Below are 21,927 nucleotides of genomic sequence, written 5' to 3'. Positions count from 1 at the left end.
ATGTGTTTTATTTAAGTGTATATGTGTGTATTTATTATACACTACAATTCAGAAGTTTGGGGCTGGTAAGATTTGTTAATGTTTTTGAAAGTCTTTTATGCTCACTGAGGCTGCAATTATTTGATCAAAAATACAGAAAAAAACAGTAATATTGTGAAATATTTTTAAAAATCAAAAAACTATTTTGTATTTATTATATTTTAAAATGTAATTTGTTCCTTGATGCAAAGCTGAATTTTCAGCATCATTACTCCAGTCTTCAGTGTCACGTGATCCTTCAGAAATCATTATAATATGCTTTTCTAACATCCATTTCATATAAACTTGGAGGTAGAACTTAAGGCACCCACAACACCTTAGCAACCACATGGCAACCACTGAAAACACCTTAGTAACCACACAGCAATGCACTAAAAACCACTTAGAACACTGTAGCAACCACATAGCAGTGCACTGCAACCACCCACAACACTTTGGCATTGTGGTGGCGGCTTTGAGAGCAAGTATTTTCTTCACAGAAATCTATAACTTACATAACTTGACCTCTGTTCTGACCACCCCAGGTTATCCGTAAGGGTGAGGTGAGCTGCTGCTGGACCTGCACTCCGTGTAAAGAAAACGAGTTTGTGTTTGATGAATACACCTGCCGTATGTGTGAGCTTGGATCCTGGCCTACAGATGACCTCACAGGTGAATCTACATCCACCTTCAGAGCAAAATGTAGTTCTTTTTGTAGTTCATCCACAAGTCAAAGCCATCGTTTACCCATGATTCTAAACTTCTCAGACCAGCCACATAAGCTTATCATCTCATACAGCAGTGTGTGATATAAGTATCTGGGTCACGGAATAACATTGGAGACCCATTTATCTCTTAGAGCGTTATTTGAGAATCTGGACCATGGCAACTTAATGCCAAAAACAGAGATTTGGACTTGGCGGGGGTCCCCATCAGAATGTTCCAGAATTGCTGTCAAGCGTAAGCCCTGAAGCAGCAGTCTCTCAGCATGTAATACATTACTGAGAGCCGAGGCCGCTCTGCTGTTCATGCAAGAGCCTTAATGCCAATTTTCAACATTTAGTAGCAGGTGGTTTTGAGTTTGAGTACCTGCAGTTCTTTTTTAACGTAGTAGTTTTTGGATTTTAAACTAGTGTTTACAGCATTTATTCAATGTACAAAGACAAAGACTCTATAACAGAGAAATTAAAATGTTAAAATTACTTAAAAAATATCCAGTAGCTTTTTTTAAGCTCAACTCGCTCTAAAAACTGTATTTTTCAGGCTGGTTCAGCAAATCTGCATATATGCTAATGCTCATATTTAAGAGTAAACAGTAGCACTTCATAATAATCTCCAATACTTTACCATTAGTTAATGCATTAGATATCATGAAGTAACAATGAGCTATATTAGTAATAATAAACACATTTATTGATCTTGGTTAATGTTAATTTCTACATAGTTTAAAATTTCTGAGTTGTATAAATTAACATTAGTAAATGAATGAACGTGAATTAATAATAAACAATAGTACATTCATAATTTAACATTAATGTAGTGTTAATCTTGGTTTCCAAAAAGGGGGGTTGATGAAAATGTTATAGTTAATTAAATAATAAAAATGTAAAATGAAAATTAAAATTATTAATTAAAAAATAAAAACAAAACAAAAAAATAAAATAAAAAACACTTTATACCAAAATAATAATAATAATAATAATAATTGTTTACCTGCAAGTCATATGACTATTAACCTCAGAGAACTGTGAACATGAAAATTTGTTGTTACATTACTGAAATATTTACTTAAAATATCAGTGGGTACTTCAAGAAAATATTCTGAAATACTTCAAGAAAACATTTTTTTCGAAAGGGTTCAGATGACAAAAAGTTTGGGAATCCCTGATCTAATAAATGTTGTAAAAATTGTTGGTCATCGTGAGTTTATGATTCATAATTCTTTTAATTCAAACTAATTATGTTGATTCAAACTAATGTTAATGAATTGAACCTTATTGTAAAGTGTTCATGTTTATACTCAAATATGAGCATTAATGCCAGTTTTTTTTTTAGCTGGACCAGCCTCAAAAATGCTGTTTTTAGTGCTTAAGAAACACAGCTTATTTGTGCAGCTGGTATCATATTTTATTCCTGATTGAAACATGTTATTGAAGTGTAATTTCGACAGACATTTACTGAGATTTCAGAGCATGACTAAAAATAGCTGCCCAGGGGCATTACAAATATGGCTGCCGAGTACGCCCACTTGCCCTAAAGGCACTTTCACAAAAGCCTTTGATAATCAGAATCGTCACTTTCCAGAGTAGCTCTTGGTGTTGTTAGTTTGTGAATCTGATCTGTAAAAACAAACCAAACCTCCAGTGTTATTTGACCAACATCATTAAAAGCTATCCAAACCAAGACTTAGTTTCATCCTCATTCACTGTCTGTTGATGCAAATCACACATGCTAAATATATCAGCGCTTGTTTGTCAGCCTCTAATGCATAATGCATGGTGCTTGGTTGAACGGATGGTTTTGTTTATTTTTGCACATTTTCTTTTTTTGTTTTATAAAGTTGTACGGTAATTCAGCCTCTAGTTTTACTGTGTTATCTGCATAATGATGGATGTTCTCTGTACAATTTTTAATGTCATACATCAGTGATTCTAAATGATCATAGACATAGGCCATATACCGACTAGCTAAATTAGTGTTTTGCATTGCACATAGATTATGCAGTATAATTACAACCCCTGAAGTGGAAACATTTTATTTGAAGTTCCAGGAGCAAATCGTAGTAATGCCTTATTTCTAGGGCTGTTGAGTGATTCAACTTTTTAATCTAATTAATAAAATGAAAACTTTAGTATAGGGACCAATTCTCACTATTAACCAGTTGCGTATTAGCATGCCTATTATTAACAAGTTGGCTGTTTATTAGAACTTATAAAGCACATATTCTGCATGATCGTATTCTACATCCTTAATCCTACCCAATACCTAAACTTAACAACTACTTTACTAACTATTAATAAGCAGTAAATTAGGATTTATTGAGGCAAAAGTCAAAGTTAATGGTTTGTTAATAGCGAGAATTGGATCTTAAAATAAAGTGTGACCAAATGAAATATTCAACATTGCATAAATAATGATAATAAATGGTTTTAAATATTGAAAAAATTCAATTATTAAAAGAAATTAAATGATACTCCCAATCAGAAACTAAAATCGCCAGTAGGTTTTTTCTTAATGAGTGAGTCATTCAGTCATTCATTCAACTGATTTGTTCAAACAGCTGATTCATTCACAAACTAAGCAAGTGACTGTCTTCATGAATGGGTCAATGAATCATTGGCTTACTTCATTAGTTTAAAAACGTGGACTCATTCAGTATCGAAACACCACTGTGTGTTGCTGAAGAAATGCAAAACAGTTCTGCTGTGGCTTTGTTTGGAAATACTGCCGTAACTCCGTTACATGTCACTGAATTTTGTAATTTAATTACAAAATAATGTTACACTTCATTTTAAGGTGTCCTTGTTACAGTATAATTATACATTTAAGTACTGAATAACATTAATTAACGACATGTGCTTATTATATGGTTAGGGTTAGGATTGGGTTTGGGGTTACTTGCATATAATTATGCATAATTAATTTTTATTACAATAGTAAGTACATGCAACGTGTAACAAGGACACCTTAAAATAAAGCGTTACCCAAAACAAATATAATTGTAATCTGTTACAGTTACCTGCAAAGGGGGTTACAACTGGATATTTTCACACACATACAGATATGATTGATTTCTTTCCCAAATTGCATTGACTGCTTTAAAATATGAGACACCATAAACCATTTGCTTTAAAATATTTCCTATTTGGGTTTACATATGCTTTATTTATTTGTTTAAGATTAACTGTTTTTTTTTTTTTCAAGGCGTTGTTAGATGCCCGTTTTTCCTGTTATAGCTATGCAAAGTTTTCTTATTATGATTTTAAATCTGTATTTAACCTCGGAACAATCTCAAAGTAAAGTATAATTTTGTGCTGACTGTGCTTTAAAATTCAATTATTGTAATATTAATTCTAGTGAAGAAGGATTTTGAAAGTCTGACAGTAATCAGTGTTGAGTACTACTGTAAGGTTAACCCTGCCTGCTTTAAATGTTTCCAAATGATTAAAGCCCCGTTCACACCAAGAACGATAACTATAAAGATAATGATATTAGCGTCCACACCAGCGAACAGTATCATCTGTTTATTCTCAACGCATGTGTGTCTGCTGTTTTAAATTCTCGAGCTCATTATAACAAGATTGATTCTGATTGGGTGTCAATGTTTGTATTGTTCATCAGCTGGAAAAAAACGTTCTGAAAGTGATTCCAACGATATCGTTTCTCTGTGCCTTTATCGTTATAGTTGTGGTGTGGACTCGTCTATTTTTTTAATATTGAGAATGATTTTTAGAACTATATCGTTATCGTCGTTGGTGTGAGCGGGCCTTTAACAGTTAAAAACATTTGTGAGAAATTTTGAAAAGTAATCAAATTTAATTAGTTACATTACTTTAATAAGTAATTGAAAGTTACACTACTTATTACATTTTAAATAGGGTAACTTGTAATCTGTAACCTATTACATTTCCAAAGTACTTCTAATGCATAATTCTTTTTTCCATTTAACATGTTAAATCAGCCCTACTAATTACATTAACATCTCAAATTCATGTCCCTCAGGCTGTGAGCCAATCCCGGTGCAGTACCTTCTGTGGGGAGATCCTGAGCCAATCGCAGCCGTGGTCTTCGCCTGCCTTGGCCTGCTCTCCACCATCTTCGTCACTTTAGTCTTCATCAGGTTCCACGATACGCCGGTGGTGAAGTCCTCCAGCAGGGAGCTGTGCTTCATCATCCTAGCTGGCATCTGTTTGGGGTACCTGTGTACATTCTGCCTCATCGCCAAACCGCACGTGGCCTACTGTTACTTGCAGAGATTGGGAATTGGGCTCTCGCCGGCCATGAGCTACTCGGCCCTGGTCACCAAGACCAACCGCATCGCTCGCATCCTTGCCGGCAGCAAGAAGAAGATCTGCACCAAGAAGCCTCGTTTCATGAGCGCCTGCGCCCAGCTGGTCATCGTCTTCGTCCTGATCCTGATTCAGCTGGGCATCATCGTGGCACTCTTCATCATGGAACCTCCGCAGGTGATCTACGACTATCCGTCCATACGTGAGGTGCACCTCATCTGCAACACCACCACGCTCGGAGTGGTGGCGCCGCTGGGCTACAATGGTCTGCTTATTCTCAGCTGCACCTTCTACGCCTTTAAGACCCGCAACGTCCCTGCCAATTTCAACGAGGCCAAATACATCGCGTTCACCATGTACACCACCTGCATTATCTGGCTGGCTTTCGTGCCAATTTATTTCGGGTCAAACTACAAGATAATCACCATGTGTTTCTCCGTTAGCCTCAGCGCTACCACTGCGCTGTGCTGCATGTTTGTGCCCAAAGTCTACATCATGTTGGCCAAACCTGAGAGGAACGTACGCAGTGCTTTCACCACGTCGACGGTTGTGAGGATGCACGTGGGTGATGGGAAAGCTGCCTCGGCCGCTAGCCGGTCTAGCAGCTTGGCTAACCTGTTCAGACGACGAGGTCTGCAACAGACACTGTCAGGTCAGTATGAGGCCAGTGTTATTTTAGTTTTATTTATATTTTAGTATTTTTTTATATACTATTACAGTTTTATAATAAATGATAAGAAATTGTATATAAATTTATATACAATTTACATATTTTTTTATATTTTTAGTTTTAATTTTAACAATTTTATGTTTATGTTTGTCAATTTTATTTGTTTTTCTTTTTTTAATATTACTATTAAAGGGATAGTTCACCCAAAAATGACAATTTGATGTTTATCTGCTTACCCCAAGGGCATTCCAGATGTAAGTGACTTTGTTTCTTCAGTAGAACATAAACAAAGATTTTTAACTCAAACCGTTGCAGTCTGTCACTCATATAATGTCAGTCAATGGTACTCAAGGCTTTGAGAGAAAAAAAAAACATACACAGACAAAACTAAATTAAACCCTGTGACTCATTTGATGTCTTTAGACACAAAACAAATACATTGAGGTCTTTAGATGTAGATGTATTTATACATGTCTAACTGTCCTGAGCGCGTTCACAACAGCCGGCGCCTGACGCGTCGTCTTCTTCTTCTTGCTTTATGGCGGATTGCAGACTTATAAGTGCATTACTGCCACCTATGTCTCAAATGGACCATTGACACTCCTAATTGAGATTGTAGATAGTGTCAATGGTCCATTTGAGAGATAGGTGCTGGTAATGCACTTATAAATCTGCCTCAATGTATCGTCACAAGCCGCAGGGTTTAATTTGGTTTTGTCTGTGTATGTTTTTTTTTCTCTCAAAGCCATGGGTACCATTGACTGACATTATATGACAGACTGCAACAGTTTGAGTTAAAATATCTTCATTTGTGTTCTACTGAAGAAACAAAGTCACCTACATCTTGGATGCCCTGGGGGTAAGCAGATAAACATCAAATTTTCGTTTTTGGGTGAACTATCCCTTTAAGGGGTAATTCATTTTTAGTTTATTTTAGTTTTTTTCATCTAATATTTATTTTTAATATGTATTTCTTAATATTTTAATATGTATAATATTTAATTTAATTTTAATATTTATTTATTAATATTATAATATTTATTTATAATTTTTTTTCACATTAATTGTTGTTGTTGTTGTTTTTTCACCCAGTTTTTTACAATTACCAAAAATATTAGTATTAGTTTTAGTCAATGATAACCCTGTATGAAAGGTTACAATAAATGTTTGATAATCATTTCGGAATTGAGATTATTTTATTCAGCTCTCTAAGGTTGGGAATTGACAAACATATTTTTTCTTTATTCTTCTTTTAAACTCTTTGGTTTAATTGGATTCACAGTGAATAAATTGAAGGATAATGAGGCATGATATGTCAATTCTTTTTCATGTCAGTTTTGAAAATCCTTATTTTTACTTCTTTATAAGAAGATGATGTGCAGTCACTGCTCTCAGTTGCAGAAGAAGCCGCTTCTGAAAAATAAATATATAAATAAATAAAGCTCACATTAAATCTGTTTACCTCTCAGTAATGCCTGCCAAAGGTTTGCTTTTGAGGATGAAAATGAGTTTAGACTGAAAATGAATCAACTCCCCAACTGAGCATATTTTAGCACATAAAAAACCCGTCAATATTCCCCTCGAAAGAGAAAAAAAAAAGCCCCAACCAATTACCCTGTATGCCTGTGAATCATTCCTGGAGCAACTCCGGAGTTACGCACATTTGGGTCGATGGATCCCCAGGTGCATTAGGAGAAGTGAAGTTAGAGATTTCCTGTCTGACGTACAGGATTGGATGAGGGTGGTAATTGCGCTTAGAATGGATGGATTGGAATGGCTAATAGCAGGATCTATTCTCTCTTGCCTTTAAGCTGTAGTGTTACACATTAGCAAGGTTGTAGCAGCATTGTGAGGATGGTCTCTCTTCACCGTTTTAAAAAAGGTGATTCTGTGGCCTGAATAAATCCATACTAAAGTCCATAAATGTAGTCTAATTTTCTGTGTTTTAAAGGCAGATAGTTATTCAATTGATATATTGATATATACAAGATGTTCAGGACCTCTGGCAGAAAAACAGGCCCACAACATTAAAGATCCAGCAGTATATTTAATTGTGGACATGGGGTACTTTTTTTATCCCTGTTTGTACTAAACTAATCTTGAGTGTTTGCTGCCAAAAAGCTCTTTTTTCAGTTTCATCTGACCATAAAAGCCAGTGCCATTTGAAGTTCCAGTCGTGTCTGACAACTGTATTTGCTGAAGTTTGTTTTTGGATGAGTGAGGAGAATTTTCTTTGAAACCCTCCCGAACAACATGTGGTGACGTAGGGGATGGTTGATTTTTTTTTTTTTTTTTAGGTTTCTGACCCCAATACTCAACTAATCTCTACAATTCTCCAGCTGTGATCCTTGGAGAGTCTTTGGCCACTCAAACTCTCCTCCTCACCGTGCATTAGGACGATATAGACATGTCCTCTTCCAGGCAGATTTTTTACATCTTTAGTTGATTGGAATCTCTTAATTATTACCCTTATGGTGGAAATGGGGATTTTCAATGCTTTAACTCTTTTCTTACAGCCACTTTCTATTTTTTGATGCTCAACAATCTTGTTCTGCATGTCAGAATTCTTAGGTTTTACTCCTTGTGATAGATGATTAAGGGAATTTGGCCTTTGTGTTCCTCATATTTATAATCCTGTTGAACAGGAAGTCATGGCTGGACAATTTCATGCTTATTGTAATATATGCAATTTCATGCAATTTCAATTATTCGCCAATAATTGTGGCCAACATTCATTGGAGAAAAACATTTATTTCATCATGAGATTTTCTCCCCACTTTCAATTGTTTTACTTCAATGATAGGTTAAAATTATGTGAATTTCTTGAGTGAAAGATCAAAAGGATAAACAATGCAGGTTTTTTATTTTCACAGCCGCCTTTGCTCATATTTATCAAGGGTGCCAATATTAGTGGAGGGCACTGTACATATATTTTTATATTATATATATATATATATATAATATTTGTAATATTATCTCACATTATCACAGTTTATTCGCTATAGTTTAGAAAATGGCAATAAAATATAATCTTGATAATGTCAGATAACTTAGATAGAAAGTTATTTAATGAAATAGGTTGAATAGCTGTCAGCTGTTAAATTCATGTACACAATTAGATAATACCAATTTAGGTCAACCAATTACCAAGCAATGCTTAATTTTGTCACATTAGCAATTAAAGAAAAAGCACTTAAGCAAAACATCAGGTCAAAGTGACTGAATAATTTTTGGTCCTAAATTTTTATCAGTTTTACTGTCCACTGTATGAAGAATTTTTGGGTATAATATGTCACAGTTTACTTTATTTTGCTATCCTCACTTACATAAATAAAACAATAGTGTAATGCACCCACTAGTAAAAAAATATCAAAAATTATGTCTGGTGTCTGAATAATTTTTGGTTTGACTGTAAGGATCAGCCCAAAAAGCGGAATCCAGCAGCCTGGTCGAAGGTTTAATGCGTGTTCGGTCTTTTGCGGCTCTGAATTTATCAGGATTTGGTTTAAATTTTAGTCTAGCTCCGTGTTCAATCTGACTCCAATTTCACATGATCATTAAATTTAGGCAATGTTTCTAATTTAAAACTGATCACAAATATCGATTATTAATTTAGATATTTGATTATTCTGGAAATCCCATACTTTCAATTATTCGTTCATTAGCGACCTAGTGTCGCTAAGCAATTCACTCAGCCAACTGTGAACGCACGGCACAAACTCGCCAGGTGATCTTACTCAGAGGATACAAGGTGACTATAATACCTTTAAATAGTCTGCACCCTGCTAGCACATAATAAAAAGTGTATTTTTTGTATAATCACGAAAACTGTAACTTGTTAAGTCAGTGACAGACAGAAATCAGAAGATCCCTTCATTCATTGGTACTTAAGTATGATCTCTCCTGGATGCAGATTTGTGGAAACACTAGACTACAACTCTAATCTACTAGAAAAAAATGATTTCAGAAGAGATCAGAATGAATGAAATATAACAGTCAGGTAAAATTATGTCATGCCAATTACATAATTAAACAATAAGAAGCCAATTCAAAAATAAGAAAATACATAACATCAGTTGTTCAAAGATGAATCTAAGAGTAAAAGGACTTCAGGAAGATACATAGTATGGAGCAAATTAAATACATTTCACACTGCGGGCTGATCTGGCTACAGAATCGCAATGAGTGATTTGCAACTTTCCCTTAAATACTACCAGAACAAAAGCAAAGAAATGTTTAAATCGGTTGTAAAAACATAAAAGACCTTTTGGTGTTTTTGGTTCTAGTACTCCAGGGTCGCACCTGGATGAAGATGGATAAACATTCCCGCAGACCCCTAAAGGGGGACACACCCCCTCCTCAGCAGAACACAATTCTACAAAAGTTTTCAATATTTCTCATAATACAAGTGACTACTGTGAAATTTAGACCAATTTACCAATCGCACAGAGACCTTTAAAATTATACCAAACATGAAGAGGAAGACAACAGGTTCACGAGATACATGATATGTGGGATATACATATTCTTATGACCTTTGAGTGAAAACTTTTGGGGGAAAAGAGGGAGAGGCAGAGAGGGCAGGGGGAGACGGGGGTCGTAAATGAATGAACAAGGGGAGTGGTGCTGTTTGTTGTCTTTGGAGATCTCTTCTCCAGATTAGTTTTATGATTTTATTGCATGGCATCTGTTTTGCGAGAGTTCTTGAGTTTTGACCTCATGAGGAATTAATTTCATAAGGAAATAATTTCACTCTTTTCAACTGTGTGTAAATATATATATATATATATATATATATATATATATACAAATATACAAATTTGTAACATTTATCAATAATTTTTAAATTGAGAAAAATATACATTTTTATGGAGTTTAACATGTGTATTGATGTTTAATTAATCAATCAAATACACATTGCTGTTTTCTTTCAACAGTTCCAATGGCAAAACAGTGACCTGGGCACAGAATGAGAGAAGTTACAGGCCAAACCTGTGGAAGCGGATCTCAATCCACATTAAGAAAAAAGAAGAGGCCAACCAGACGGCCATTATTAAGCCCTTCTCAAAGGGCTGTGATCGGCCTCCAGACCCCGGGGTGAAGCTGGCATACGACGGTTCTCAGAAAAACCAGCGCTACCCTGTAACCTACTGCCCCCGGACCCCCTCCCCGCTGCCGACCGTGTGTCAGCGGCCTTCAATGCAGCGGCGGGAAATGGAAGAGCGTGTCGAAGAGCGTGCGCCAGTGGTGGCTATACCCTCATACCTGACGGAGCGCCTGCAGCACGGCGCCCCGTCCCAGACCTGCATCATGGATCAGATCAGCTGTGTGGTCAGTCGATTCACGGCTAACATCAGTGAGCTCAACAGCATGATGCTGCCCGGTTCACCGCCGGCAACAGGCGTAAACGCCGCCGCCGCCCCGGTCCCCAGACCCTGCTCCCCTACATTCCGTCTCCACCCGCAAGAAAGGCCGCATCCAACCACCGTCACCACCTACGCAGACGTGGTCGCCGCAGCGAACACCAACACTCGCTCCGCAGTTGGCATCGCCGGGGGCATCATCGCCGGGGGGAGTAGCCGGGCTTCACCCGCCAGCCTTTTTGACAGCACCTACGACTCTTCGTGTGCGGTCAGGACCACTGATTTTGAGGACCTGGGCGCCTTGACACCACCTTCGCCGTTTAGAGACTCTTCCGTGGACTCAATCAGCGAATCAGCCTCGGAGCTGCCGTTGTGCGAGCCCTGCTCCCCGATATACGACCAGCTGGTGCTTCGGCACTACAGCCAGAGCTCCTCTTCGCTCTGAGAGATTATTCGGAGCGCAGGAAGGAGAACGAGAGGCAGCTACTGAGATCCTGCATCTGCTTAGATTGCAAAACCCAGCTGTAAATGTCAAGGAGTGTAAACTCTTAATATAGACGCACTCGCTGAGAACGTTTTATGGTGCTTGGAATCCAGCCCGTCCTCAAAATCCCAATCTGCGTAGGGGAAGGCACTTCACCAAACTGCTTTTCAGATAATTAAGGATGTACTTGATATGCTCTTGTGCACTAGAGCGCTCTGACAAGTTTATGGTCCTTCTTGGCAAGAAGTTACTGATGTTGGTCAGTTTGTGTACTGCAAGTTTTCATGGCTTTACAGCTACTTAATAGCATTCCAACGACGTCAATCTACACAAGTGGGAAAAATTACAAAACTCCTGCTCCAGGCGATGTTATTTTTATCTCTCTTGTTGCCTGTCAGCAAGATGCTTGAACGTCTTGCACGGTTCTTCACATACAACGGAAACGCAAATGGTTGAATGTAGGACCAAATGAAGCCTTTGAGCACGAAGTAGTTTGTTTAAATATTGTTCATTTTTGTTATTTCCCTAGTTTAGAGGTTGCATGTTCTGCCACTTCATATAACTTCATATAAAATAATATTTATTATTATATTTTTCATAATAAATCAAATAGAAGGGGTTGTAAGGGCAGGTTTATTTAGATATTGAACAAATCTAACACTTTAATATAGATCATATGTCTTTCAGATGACTGGATTTATTTATATGAACATGTCCCAGTATTACTTGAAGTATTTAATAATAAATCTTTAACTTTAATTTGAAAGATGGGATTTGAGAAAATAATGGAAAAAACTAATGGGAGATTCAAGAAAACCCAACTATTTACACTACCACTTAAAGGTTTGGGGTGAGCAAGATTTTTTGAAAGAAATTAGTACTTTTATTCACCAAGGATACATTAAATTGACCAAAAGTAACAAAATAATATTGAAAATAATCACTGTTTTCACAAATATATTAAGCAGCAAAACTGTTTTCAACATTGAAAATAATAAGAAATGTTTTTTAAGCATCAAATTAGCATATTAGAATGATTTTTGAAGGTAATTCAGAAGTAATACAGCTTTGCCATCACAGGAATAAACTACATTTTAAAATGTATTAAAATAGAAACTTATTTTTGAAATCGTAATAATATTTCAGTGCTGCTGTTTTAATGTATTTTTATCAAATAAATGCAGCCGTGGTGAGCATAAGAGACTTCTTTCTAAAACATTAAAAAAAAAAAAAAAAAAAAACTTACTGACCCCAAACTTTTGAACAGTTATGTCAGTTAACAGGTTATTTATACATAAAGCAATATATATGAATGCAGGGCCTATTCCAAAAATATAATAATTCCATTTGCAAATCATTTCCTTTTTTAATCCACTCAGGCTTTTGTTCCAAATCCATACATACAGTAGAGGAGAGGAGCCAAAAACAAAATTCACATTCTTATTACACTGTGGACATGATTCTTACACACAGGGCATTACAGTTTTCATTGACAAAGCCTATAAACCACATGAAAGTCTCCAATTAAAGATAGGATTTTTGTATGAACTTATTTAAGTTAAACTGTTTAGACTTAGTAGGAATGCACATTGTACCTACCAACAGACATCTATTCTTTTAATCAATGTGCAATATTCTTCTTGAATAGGTGTAATGTACTAAGGTCACATGTTTGCATGCAAAGCAGTGCCATTAGCTGAAATAAGTGCTTAATGTTCTTTTGAGAACTTTTGTACATTTTCTAAAAGTCTTTTGCATTTCTCGCTCTTTGCCTTTTCTGACAAGACATTCATAGAATGTAGGTTTCAGCCGTGTGTGCGTGTGATGTATTTTTCTACTAACTATTTGTGCTGATTCAATATGATGGTCATAGTGGATTAAGCTTTGTGACAGTGGGACGAATGTAGCTTGCAATATTTCTGTTACTTCGAGGTTTTAGTTATGGTGTGGATAAGCTTTTTTTATTTCTCTTCAAAGCGTGTAAAAATATTGGTTTTACCTGAGTGTTATTAAAGGGGACTCAATTACAAATGTCTTTAATACTTACTTTACTCATTATATATATATATATTCAATGTGAATACATATAATAACAAAATGAAGTCTTTAATTGGAGATGCTATGCACCATGACTGGAGTTTGCGTGGTTGTGTTATTTTCACAGTTTCCATGATTAAGTGTGGAATGCAGTTCCACCCCCTCTATAGTCTCTCCTTTATGTACTTCTCTCTCTCTTTATGTTAGAGTACACAGACAGACAGACAGATAGATAGATAGATAGATAGATAGATAGATAGATAGATAGATAGATAGATAGATAGATAGATAGATAGATAGACAGACAGACAGATAGATAGATAGATAGATAGATAGATAGATAGATAGATAGATAGATAGATAGATAATGAGTTATATAAAGACAGACAGATAGATAGATAGATAGATAGATAGATAGATAGATAGATAGATAGATAGATAGATAGATAGATAGATAGATAGATAGATAATGACCGTTATATAACGACAGACAGACAGACAGATAGATAGATAGATAGATAGATAGATAGATAGATAGATAGATAGATAGATAGATAGATAGATAATGAGTTATATAAAGACAGATAGATAGATAGATAGATAGATAGATAGATAGATAGATAGATAGATAGATAGATAATGAGTTATATAAAGACAGATAGATAGATAGATAGATAGATAGATAGATAGATAGATAGATAGATAGATAGATAGATAGATAATGAGTTATATAAAGACAGACAGATAGATAGATAGATAGATAGATAGATAGATAGATAGATAGATAGATAGATAGATAGATAGATAGATAGATAATGAGTTATATAAAGACAGATAGATAGATAGATAGATAGATAGATAGATAGATAGATAGATAGATAGATAGATAGATAGATAGATAGATAGATAGATAGATAGATAGATAGATAGATAATGAGTTATATAAAGACAGACAGATAGATATAGATAGATAGATAGATAGATAGATAGATAGATAGATAGATAGATAGATAGATAGATAGATAGATAGATAGATAGATAGATAGATAGATAGATAGATAATGAGTTATATAAAGATACTCTGAATGGCAGGATATTTAGTGCACGAGCAAACAGAGTTTGTCTGACAGCTGGTCACAAGTTTCTCCACACCCTGGGCGGTGCCAGTTTAAGTTCAATGACAGATGACTTTAGTGTGATAAACTCTGGACACACAAATGTCCTCAGCGATGCATAGCAATCGGAAAGAACATTTGTACAAAATCCTTGTCATCGGTGATTTGGGAGTAGGGAAGACCAGCCTCATCAAACGGTATGTGCATCAGACGTACTCCACTAACTACAGAGCGACCATCGGGGTGGATTTTGCGCTCAAAGTTCTCAACTGGGACTCAGAGACGGTCCGGCTGCAGCTGTGGGACATCGCAGGTAAGAGAAAGTAGGCTAGCAGTGTATCAAAGCCAAGACATATCCGTGTCCGCATTTATTAAAAATATGCTGAAATGCAAAAAATGATTTTGTTTTTAAGTAGCACACAACTTAACTCGCGTGATGGAATTGTCACTAAATATTCATGTATATTTTTCCTTAAAAACAGTTACTACAGTAACCATAGATTCAGGAAAAATGTAATAGTTACAGTTGTTACTACAATAAAACTGAGAGGTTAGCCACAAGTGTCTTTAAATGAATAACACTACTCTTAAAAACAAACTGTAAAGATATTAGTCATTTGAATGGAAAATGGGCAACTGTAAGTTATTTTACCGTATGTAAAATGTAATTTCATGGTTTTATTATTAAAAGTTTCAATTTGACTACCTTATAATTTAATGTTTTTCTTTTGTAATATTATTTAATAAGGCATAATTTAAGGTTTAAGGTCAAATATTGTTGGCATATTATCATTTTTATAAGGATAAATTGAGAAAGTTTTGTAACGTTGATAATAGCTATTTTCCCTTACGAAAATTAACCATAGTTTTACTACAAATAAACCAAAAAACAGGGTAACCATGGTTTTGCTACTATGGTTATACAAATGTTAATGGTTAAAAACATGGTTACTACACTTTTACTATAGTAAAATCATGGTTAATTTTCTTAAGGGCTGGTTTTGTAAGGTGGAGATCCGTAAACTTTAAAGAGCAGCTCTATGTCAATATAAAATTAGTCCATTACGGCTTAACTTCGTTAAATTTAATGTCAGTTGATCTAATCTTGTTCTGCGACAAAATATCCCAAACCAGAATCTTTTGCTCGTTCCTGTTCATCGTCCTCCTCACGTGTCAGGCACGCGCCGCTGAGAACTGGTTTTCCGCGTGCCCGCTTGGAAAGGTCTCTCATGTGAGCGAGATTGAGAGATGAAGCACGCGGATGAAACTGTCGGAAAATCTCTGTAAACAAACCACGGGCAAGTGTGTATTTCCAGCACTTACTGTTCTCAGTCCTCGGTAAATTTCACTTTAAAACAGCACACCTGCTCGAAATATCAGCACATTTAAAAACAAAAAGACTTTGAGAAACATAGCCAACATGGAAAAGCAAAAGTTAATAGGCTATATAAACGTAAGTATATACCATGGTAACTTCAGTTTGCACTAAAATAACATGGTACAGAGTTATTCTTACTACTGTAGTAATTAGTAAATAGCCTTCAAACTGTATGAAGCTAAATCTTTCTGTCATTGTTTGCATCACTGTAGTTGTAGTAACTAACAAAATGGCACTTCAGTGTTTAGCAAATTCTAATAAATGAAATAGCATACTTAGCAAAAACAAAAACTTTTTTGAGGAAGTCTACTAGTTAGGATAAGATGTATGAGGCCTAATGCAGTAGCCTACAGTAAGTCTTAACCACTCTTATTCTAAACGGCACTAAGGACCTCAAGGGTTTGTTCTTCATCATTATACTGTTCTCGTTAGGACTGGCTTTTCGTTAAACTTTCATCCTGACATGACTCAGTAGTCAAGCATCATCATAAACTCCTCATGGGCTTCATAAACACCTCATTGCTGCCTTTCATGAAGTGAAACATGCTGAGTTCATTTTCCTTGTTAGTGACTAATAGTTTTCATCAAAAGCACGCACATTTTGCCAAGTTGTCAAGTCAGGTGACTGTTACACTTTCTGTAAAGGGCATTCCCATTCAGTCATCGATAGCAGCAAAAACTCTTATTCAAACCTGAAAATTGCATTTTGTTCATAAACACATTAAGCAAAGGCAAGAATTTTTTAGACTTGATTGATGATTTACATCATAATTCGTTGTTCATATTTCATTGTACAACACCTGTGCAATATCTCAAACGGCCATATGGATTAACAAAACCAATACAGCATTTCTTGTTTCGTGGTCCATCAAGTGTGAAGCAGACTGCTGTCAGACCCACAGAGATCAACACACACCTCCTGATTCTAATTTTGAACAAATAACAGAACAAGCTGAGAGAAACAGCTGTCCTAGGGAATGTTGTATAATGCTGGCAGCCCAGATGAGTGGCTGCATTCAGAGTCAGACAAGAGAAAGACGCACAGATGGAATGTGCCATTAGCTGGAAAAGTCAGTCATAATGAGCATATTCGATTGAATAAGAACAAGAGGAAAGTTTGCTGTGGATTCTGGTCAGAACGATGTGCATTGCAGGAAAGTGCATGCACAAAGAATTGTCAAGAGTGAAGAGTCATGTGTTCTTCACCAGTAGATTCATTATACTAAATGTAATCATGCCAAATTTATTTAGCCTGCAAGCACAAGCTTATTCTTTGAATTTGAGACCATGAGCTGCTACTTAAAATATCTTACTATGAATAAGCAATTTATGCATTCAGCGTAGTGTTCAAAAGTTTTTGGCCATGTTTTTTTTTTTTTCTCAAGAAATTAATACTTTTGAACACTGTCACGGTTGCCCACTGTGGCGAAATGAAGAACAAGGAGATAAACTCAAACTAAAGTCTTTAATGATGATAATCCAAGGGGTAACACAAGGCAGACAGAGACACACAGGAACACAACATCGACGTATAATACCAGACACTAGACAATGGAAAACACAGGGCTTAAGTAACAGAAACTAAACGAGGTAATTAATCAAACACAGGTGGAACTGAATTAACCAAATGGGAACAGGAACAGGAACAGAACCAAATATGGGCATACACGAGGGAAAACTATAGGTCATGGGGAGCACATGAGACAGAAAAACACACAGAACAGTCCAATGAGTGTGACAAACACGTTAAATTGATCAAAAGTGACATGTTCGTTTCAAATAAATGCTGTTCATTTGATATTTCTTTTCATCAAAGAATCCTTAAAAATGTATGAAAAAAGTACAACTGTTTACAACATTGATAACAAGAAATATTTCTACAGAACCAAATCAGCATATTAGAATAATTTATGAAGGATCATATGACACTGAAAACTGGAAGGGCTGCTGCAAATGCAGCTTTTCCATCACAGGAATAGATTTTTTTATTTATTATTTGAAATCGTGATAATATTTCACAATATTATTATTTACTGTATTTTCCACCAAACAAATTCAGCTTTGGTGAACATAAGAAACTTCTTTCAAAAACCTTTGAAAAGTAGTGGCATTTGGCTTGTAGTGTCGAGCTTTTCCCAGTTGTTTTATACCTTTTTTTCTCCCTCTCCGTCTGCACTGGAAGGTCAGGAGCGGTTCGGGAACATGACGCGGGTTTATTACCGGGAGGCCATGGGGGCGTTCATTGTTTTTGATGTTTCCAGACCCACCACGTTTGAGGCTGTCTCCAAATGGAAGGAGGATCTGGACTCAAAATTAATACTTTCAAATGGCCAGAGTATCGCCACAGTCCTCCTGGCCAATAAGTGCGACCAAAATAGAGACTTTCTGACTAACAACAGCCTGAAGATGGACCAGTACTGCAAGGAGAATGGATTTGTGGGCTGGTTTGAGACATCTGCTAAGGTAAGGCATAACATTTTGGTATGATTTTCGATGAAGCAACAGTAACGACAGAGAATATTTGTGTCTGTCTACAAAATAACCTATAGTACCACGGTATAGTGATGGTTTCAGATGCTAATACCGTGGTAAACTGATATATTGTAGTATATTCACTAATTAACACATTCATGTACCACAGGAATTAAACTAATAAAAAAGACATGGTATCAAGGTAATACTATGTTTTGTTTGTTTGTTTTTTATATGCACACTTGTATTATTTGGAGTGCCATATAAATTCCTTGGTATGTAAATATAGTAATCATTTATAGTAAATACCATGGATTACCATCTTTTACTGACACAGTGCAAGTTTGGACGTTTTTACACTGACTGATTCAACAGAGATCTTAGATTTTAAAATGACAACCTGTTGTCTATCTAACAGATGTAATAAATTTGTTCCGCAGCTAAAAGTGTTGGGAGAGTTATAAGATTATTTTGTTTGTCGCGTGATCTCAACATGGTAGCTACCACTAGCAAGGACCACCTATATGTATAATAAAATGGCTTTTCTATCCCACTGACAGCGGTCTAACAATTATCTTTTGGCAGAACTTGTATTGTCAGAGCCTTTAGTGCTTGATTAAAGCTTCGGATTGGAGGTTATTAATATTTGCATGCTAATTAGACCTGCCACTCACATGCAGAGTGGTTGCTAAGGGGGAACGAGAGAATGGACTGTTGGTACATTGGGGCAGTCTCATTAAATCCAATAGAGAGGCTTCAAAGGGATTTATTTATTTATTTCAGCACCTCTATCCATTCATCCTTAATGAAGAGTCCAATCAGACTTAAATTAACCTCCATCTAGTAGCATTTTTACGGTTTTAATAATTCATTACTGTTCACAGGTCAAGTTCAATGGCGGCTTATTTCCAAATGATCAAATCAAACTACCTGACACCTGGTTGTCTAAAAAATGTTGAATGTATGTTCTTTCCCTCTGAATTTTAGGAAAACGTCAACATTAATGAAGCTGCCAACTTCCTTGTGAAACACATAATTGCCAGTGAGAATGATATCTTGAAATCAGTGGTTCCAGATACCATCTCTCCTCAGCTCCACTCTGATAAAGAAATGACCTGTTCTGCATGTTTCAAACCCTGAGAGAAGGTGGCAGCAATCTATGGCAGCATTATTGGTGGTCCTTGGATTGAAGAGGCCCTCATCCCTTGGATTCCAGCACTATCGCCAACCACTGATGAGCCGCAACCACCACAGAGATCTGTCCGTTAGTTACAGCATTAAACTACAGACACTTTGAGCTTGCACACAGAGTAAATGTATTTATGTTTGAAGCTGCACTTTTTGTGTTATTTATGTCTAACAAAACCTGGGGAGTTCTGGACTGGCATGCTTGACTGAACAAGGTGAGAGATTAGAACTTCTTTCTGTCAGACACACAGACAGATGGATGATTATGCTATCTGAAACAGAAATGTTTTATCAGTATGTACATCAAAATATAGTTATTTTTTCTGGTTGTGGTGGACTGAGTGTTATATGAAAAATAACATCATACTTTTTTGACTGTCTTTAATGTGCAACACCCATGTCAAGACACTTTCAGAAGTGATTTGCTTCTGCATTTCAGCTATATTCCTTATCTAATATCACTAAAACATTTTTAAAGATGTGTTGCGTTTGGGTTATGCATTTTCACTTTTGAAACAGGAGTTTATGCTTAAGTTTCTTCACAAACCGTGATTTGCTACTTGGTGACAGGTAGTATTAGTGGGAGGGGCATATTCACTCCAGAGAGCATTTGATTGGACAAAAATCGGTGTCATTCATGATGAGTCATTAATATTTTGCTTTGTTTTACTCATAAGAGACAGCAGTTCTTTTTAAAACTGTTTATTTAATTTTTATTTTTAATTTTGACATGAATTTTCACATATTTTCTAAATGCATGTTATTGATCTTATTATGAAAAATTCATCCATGCAAATGTTTCATTTAAATATTCAGTCTGCCTTCATCCAATCAACAACCAATGGAAAGGGCATTTAACCAGAATTAAAACCAGTTTACTATGATATTCTGTAGTATGCTTATTTTACCATATTGACAGTGTCAAAGGACTGTCATGCTAAGATAAATACTACTTTATGGGCTTTTTATGGTTTTCATTTACAGGATATGAACATGCATTCTGCAATAACACATATTTATAATTACGTTAAACGTCTCTTAATTGTTTGCACAAAACAGATTTCTCAAACCATATCTGAAAAAGAGCTGCCAACCTCTTCCCTCATCCGCTCTGTCTCCTTGAACATCCTGGCACTTCTTATCTACTGCCATCCTTCCATTTCATCCCTTTTTTCTCTCCTATTTCACTCTCTGCATCTCACATCTCCTTTGCAGTGATTCACTGTATGACTCATTGACATTATATAAATCTCCCATGATTCCCTACATCACCATGTGCTTTATTCAAATCCTTTAATGTGTATATTGATCTACTGCCTTTCCATATCCATCTGCACCTGCTGCAAACACTGAGTTCTCAGATATTATTTGTCTGTGTGGGAGGTGTTGTGTTATGGGATTGTATTGTATCGTTGAATATGCATCCATGAGCTATTTCATCAAGATGTTGTCAAGGTATAAAGAAACACTTTGAAATATAAAAGTCTGTTTTGTTTTGTAAGGTTTTGCAATATAATGTAACAAAGAAACATTTTTATGCTGTGGCAAATATTCAATGAAAAATGTGCGTATAAAGTGTACATTTAGAGTAGCTGAATAAAATAAAATCCTTTGTTTTGTTGACTGACTTCATTCTTGCAGTATTTGCACTACTAACATAACAGTTATCATCACCAATTATATTTAAATGGGTGTATAACAACATAAACGTGATCTCTCGGGTGGAATAACGGGCTGTGGGAAGGTTAGACAAATTAGAGCCTTGTAGTTCTTTCCACAACTATATTCAACTCTGTTATCACCATGACAACTGCATGCCACTTTTTTTTCTTTTCTTTTTTTTTTTGCCTCTGCAGGCTATACCTTTGTGTTTTGATTCCTTATAGAGCAAGAGAAGGCACTTCATACCAGGTTCATGGAAATCTACTCTGCCGAAACACTTACAGATGCCCAAAATTCAGAGAATTCACTTAGAATTAGTTCTGTCAAACGATTAATCGCATCCAAAGTAAAAGTTTTTGTTTACATAATACATGTGTGTGTACCATGTATACGTATTATGTAGAATACATACACATGCATGTATATATTTAAGAAAAATATGTTAGGTTTATATATTAAATATATTTATATATAATATAAATTATATGAATATAAATATATACATGTAAATATTTTCAAAACTTGATACTT

The 21,927-nt window shown here is 35.7% G+C and overlaps 2 protein-coding genes across 2 annotated transcripts in view; both read left to right on the top strand.

The window, feature by feature from the left end:
* The window catches only part of grm5a (glutamate receptor, metabotropic 5a), a 28,452-nt gene extending 15,667 nt beyond the window's left edge, over positions 1-12,785 (top strand). Inside the window, 4 exon segments of the mRNA XM_058789769.1 lie at positions 564-690; positions 4,741-5,658; positions 5,661-5,679; positions 10,635-12,785. Of these exon segments, the coding sequence (XP_058645752.1) occupies positions 564-690; positions 4,741-5,658; positions 5,661-5,679; positions 10,635-11,505 (1,935 nt within the window). The 3' untranslated portion in view covers positions 11,506-12,785.
* Positions 12,786-14,792: 2,007 nt separating this feature from the next.
* On the top strand, positions 14,793-21,353 carry rab38b (RAB38b, member of RAS oncogene family). Its single transcript, XM_058789540.1, has 3 exons — positions 14,793-15,009; positions 18,257-18,537; positions 19,534-21,353. The coding sequence occupies exons 1-3, from the start codon at positions 14,799-14,801 to the stop codon at positions 19,684-19,686; spliced, it is 645 nt and encodes a 214-aa protein (XP_058645523.1). The 5' UTR covers positions 14,793-14,798; the 3' UTR covers positions 19,687-21,353.
* Positions 21,354-21,927: the final 574 nt, after the last annotated feature.

Source organism: Onychostoma macrolepis, chromosome 10, assembly GCF_012432095.1.
Source record: "Onychostoma macrolepis isolate SWU-2019 chromosome 10, ASM1243209v1, whole genome shotgun sequence".
NCBI classification, from domain to species: Eukaryota; Metazoa; Chordata; class Actinopteri; order Cypriniformes; family Cyprinidae; genus Onychostoma; species Onychostoma macrolepis.
The sequence above is the reverse complement of the archived record's forward strand: the minus strand, read 5'-3'. Positions and strand labels throughout refer to the sequence as shown.

Coding starts and splice junctions, on each gene's coding strand:
- rab38b (XM_058789540.1), top strand. CDS start 14,799: ATGTCCTCAGCGATGCATAGCAATCGGAAAGAACATTTGTACAAAATC. Junction 15,010..18,256: donor GCAGCTGTGGGACATCGCAG/GTAAGAGAAAGT, acceptor CTGCACTGGAAG/GTCAGGAGCGGTTCGGGAAC. Junction 18,538..19,533: donor GGTTTGAGACATCTGCTAAG/GTAAGGCATAAC, acceptor TCTGAATTTTAG/GAAAACGTCAACATTAATGA.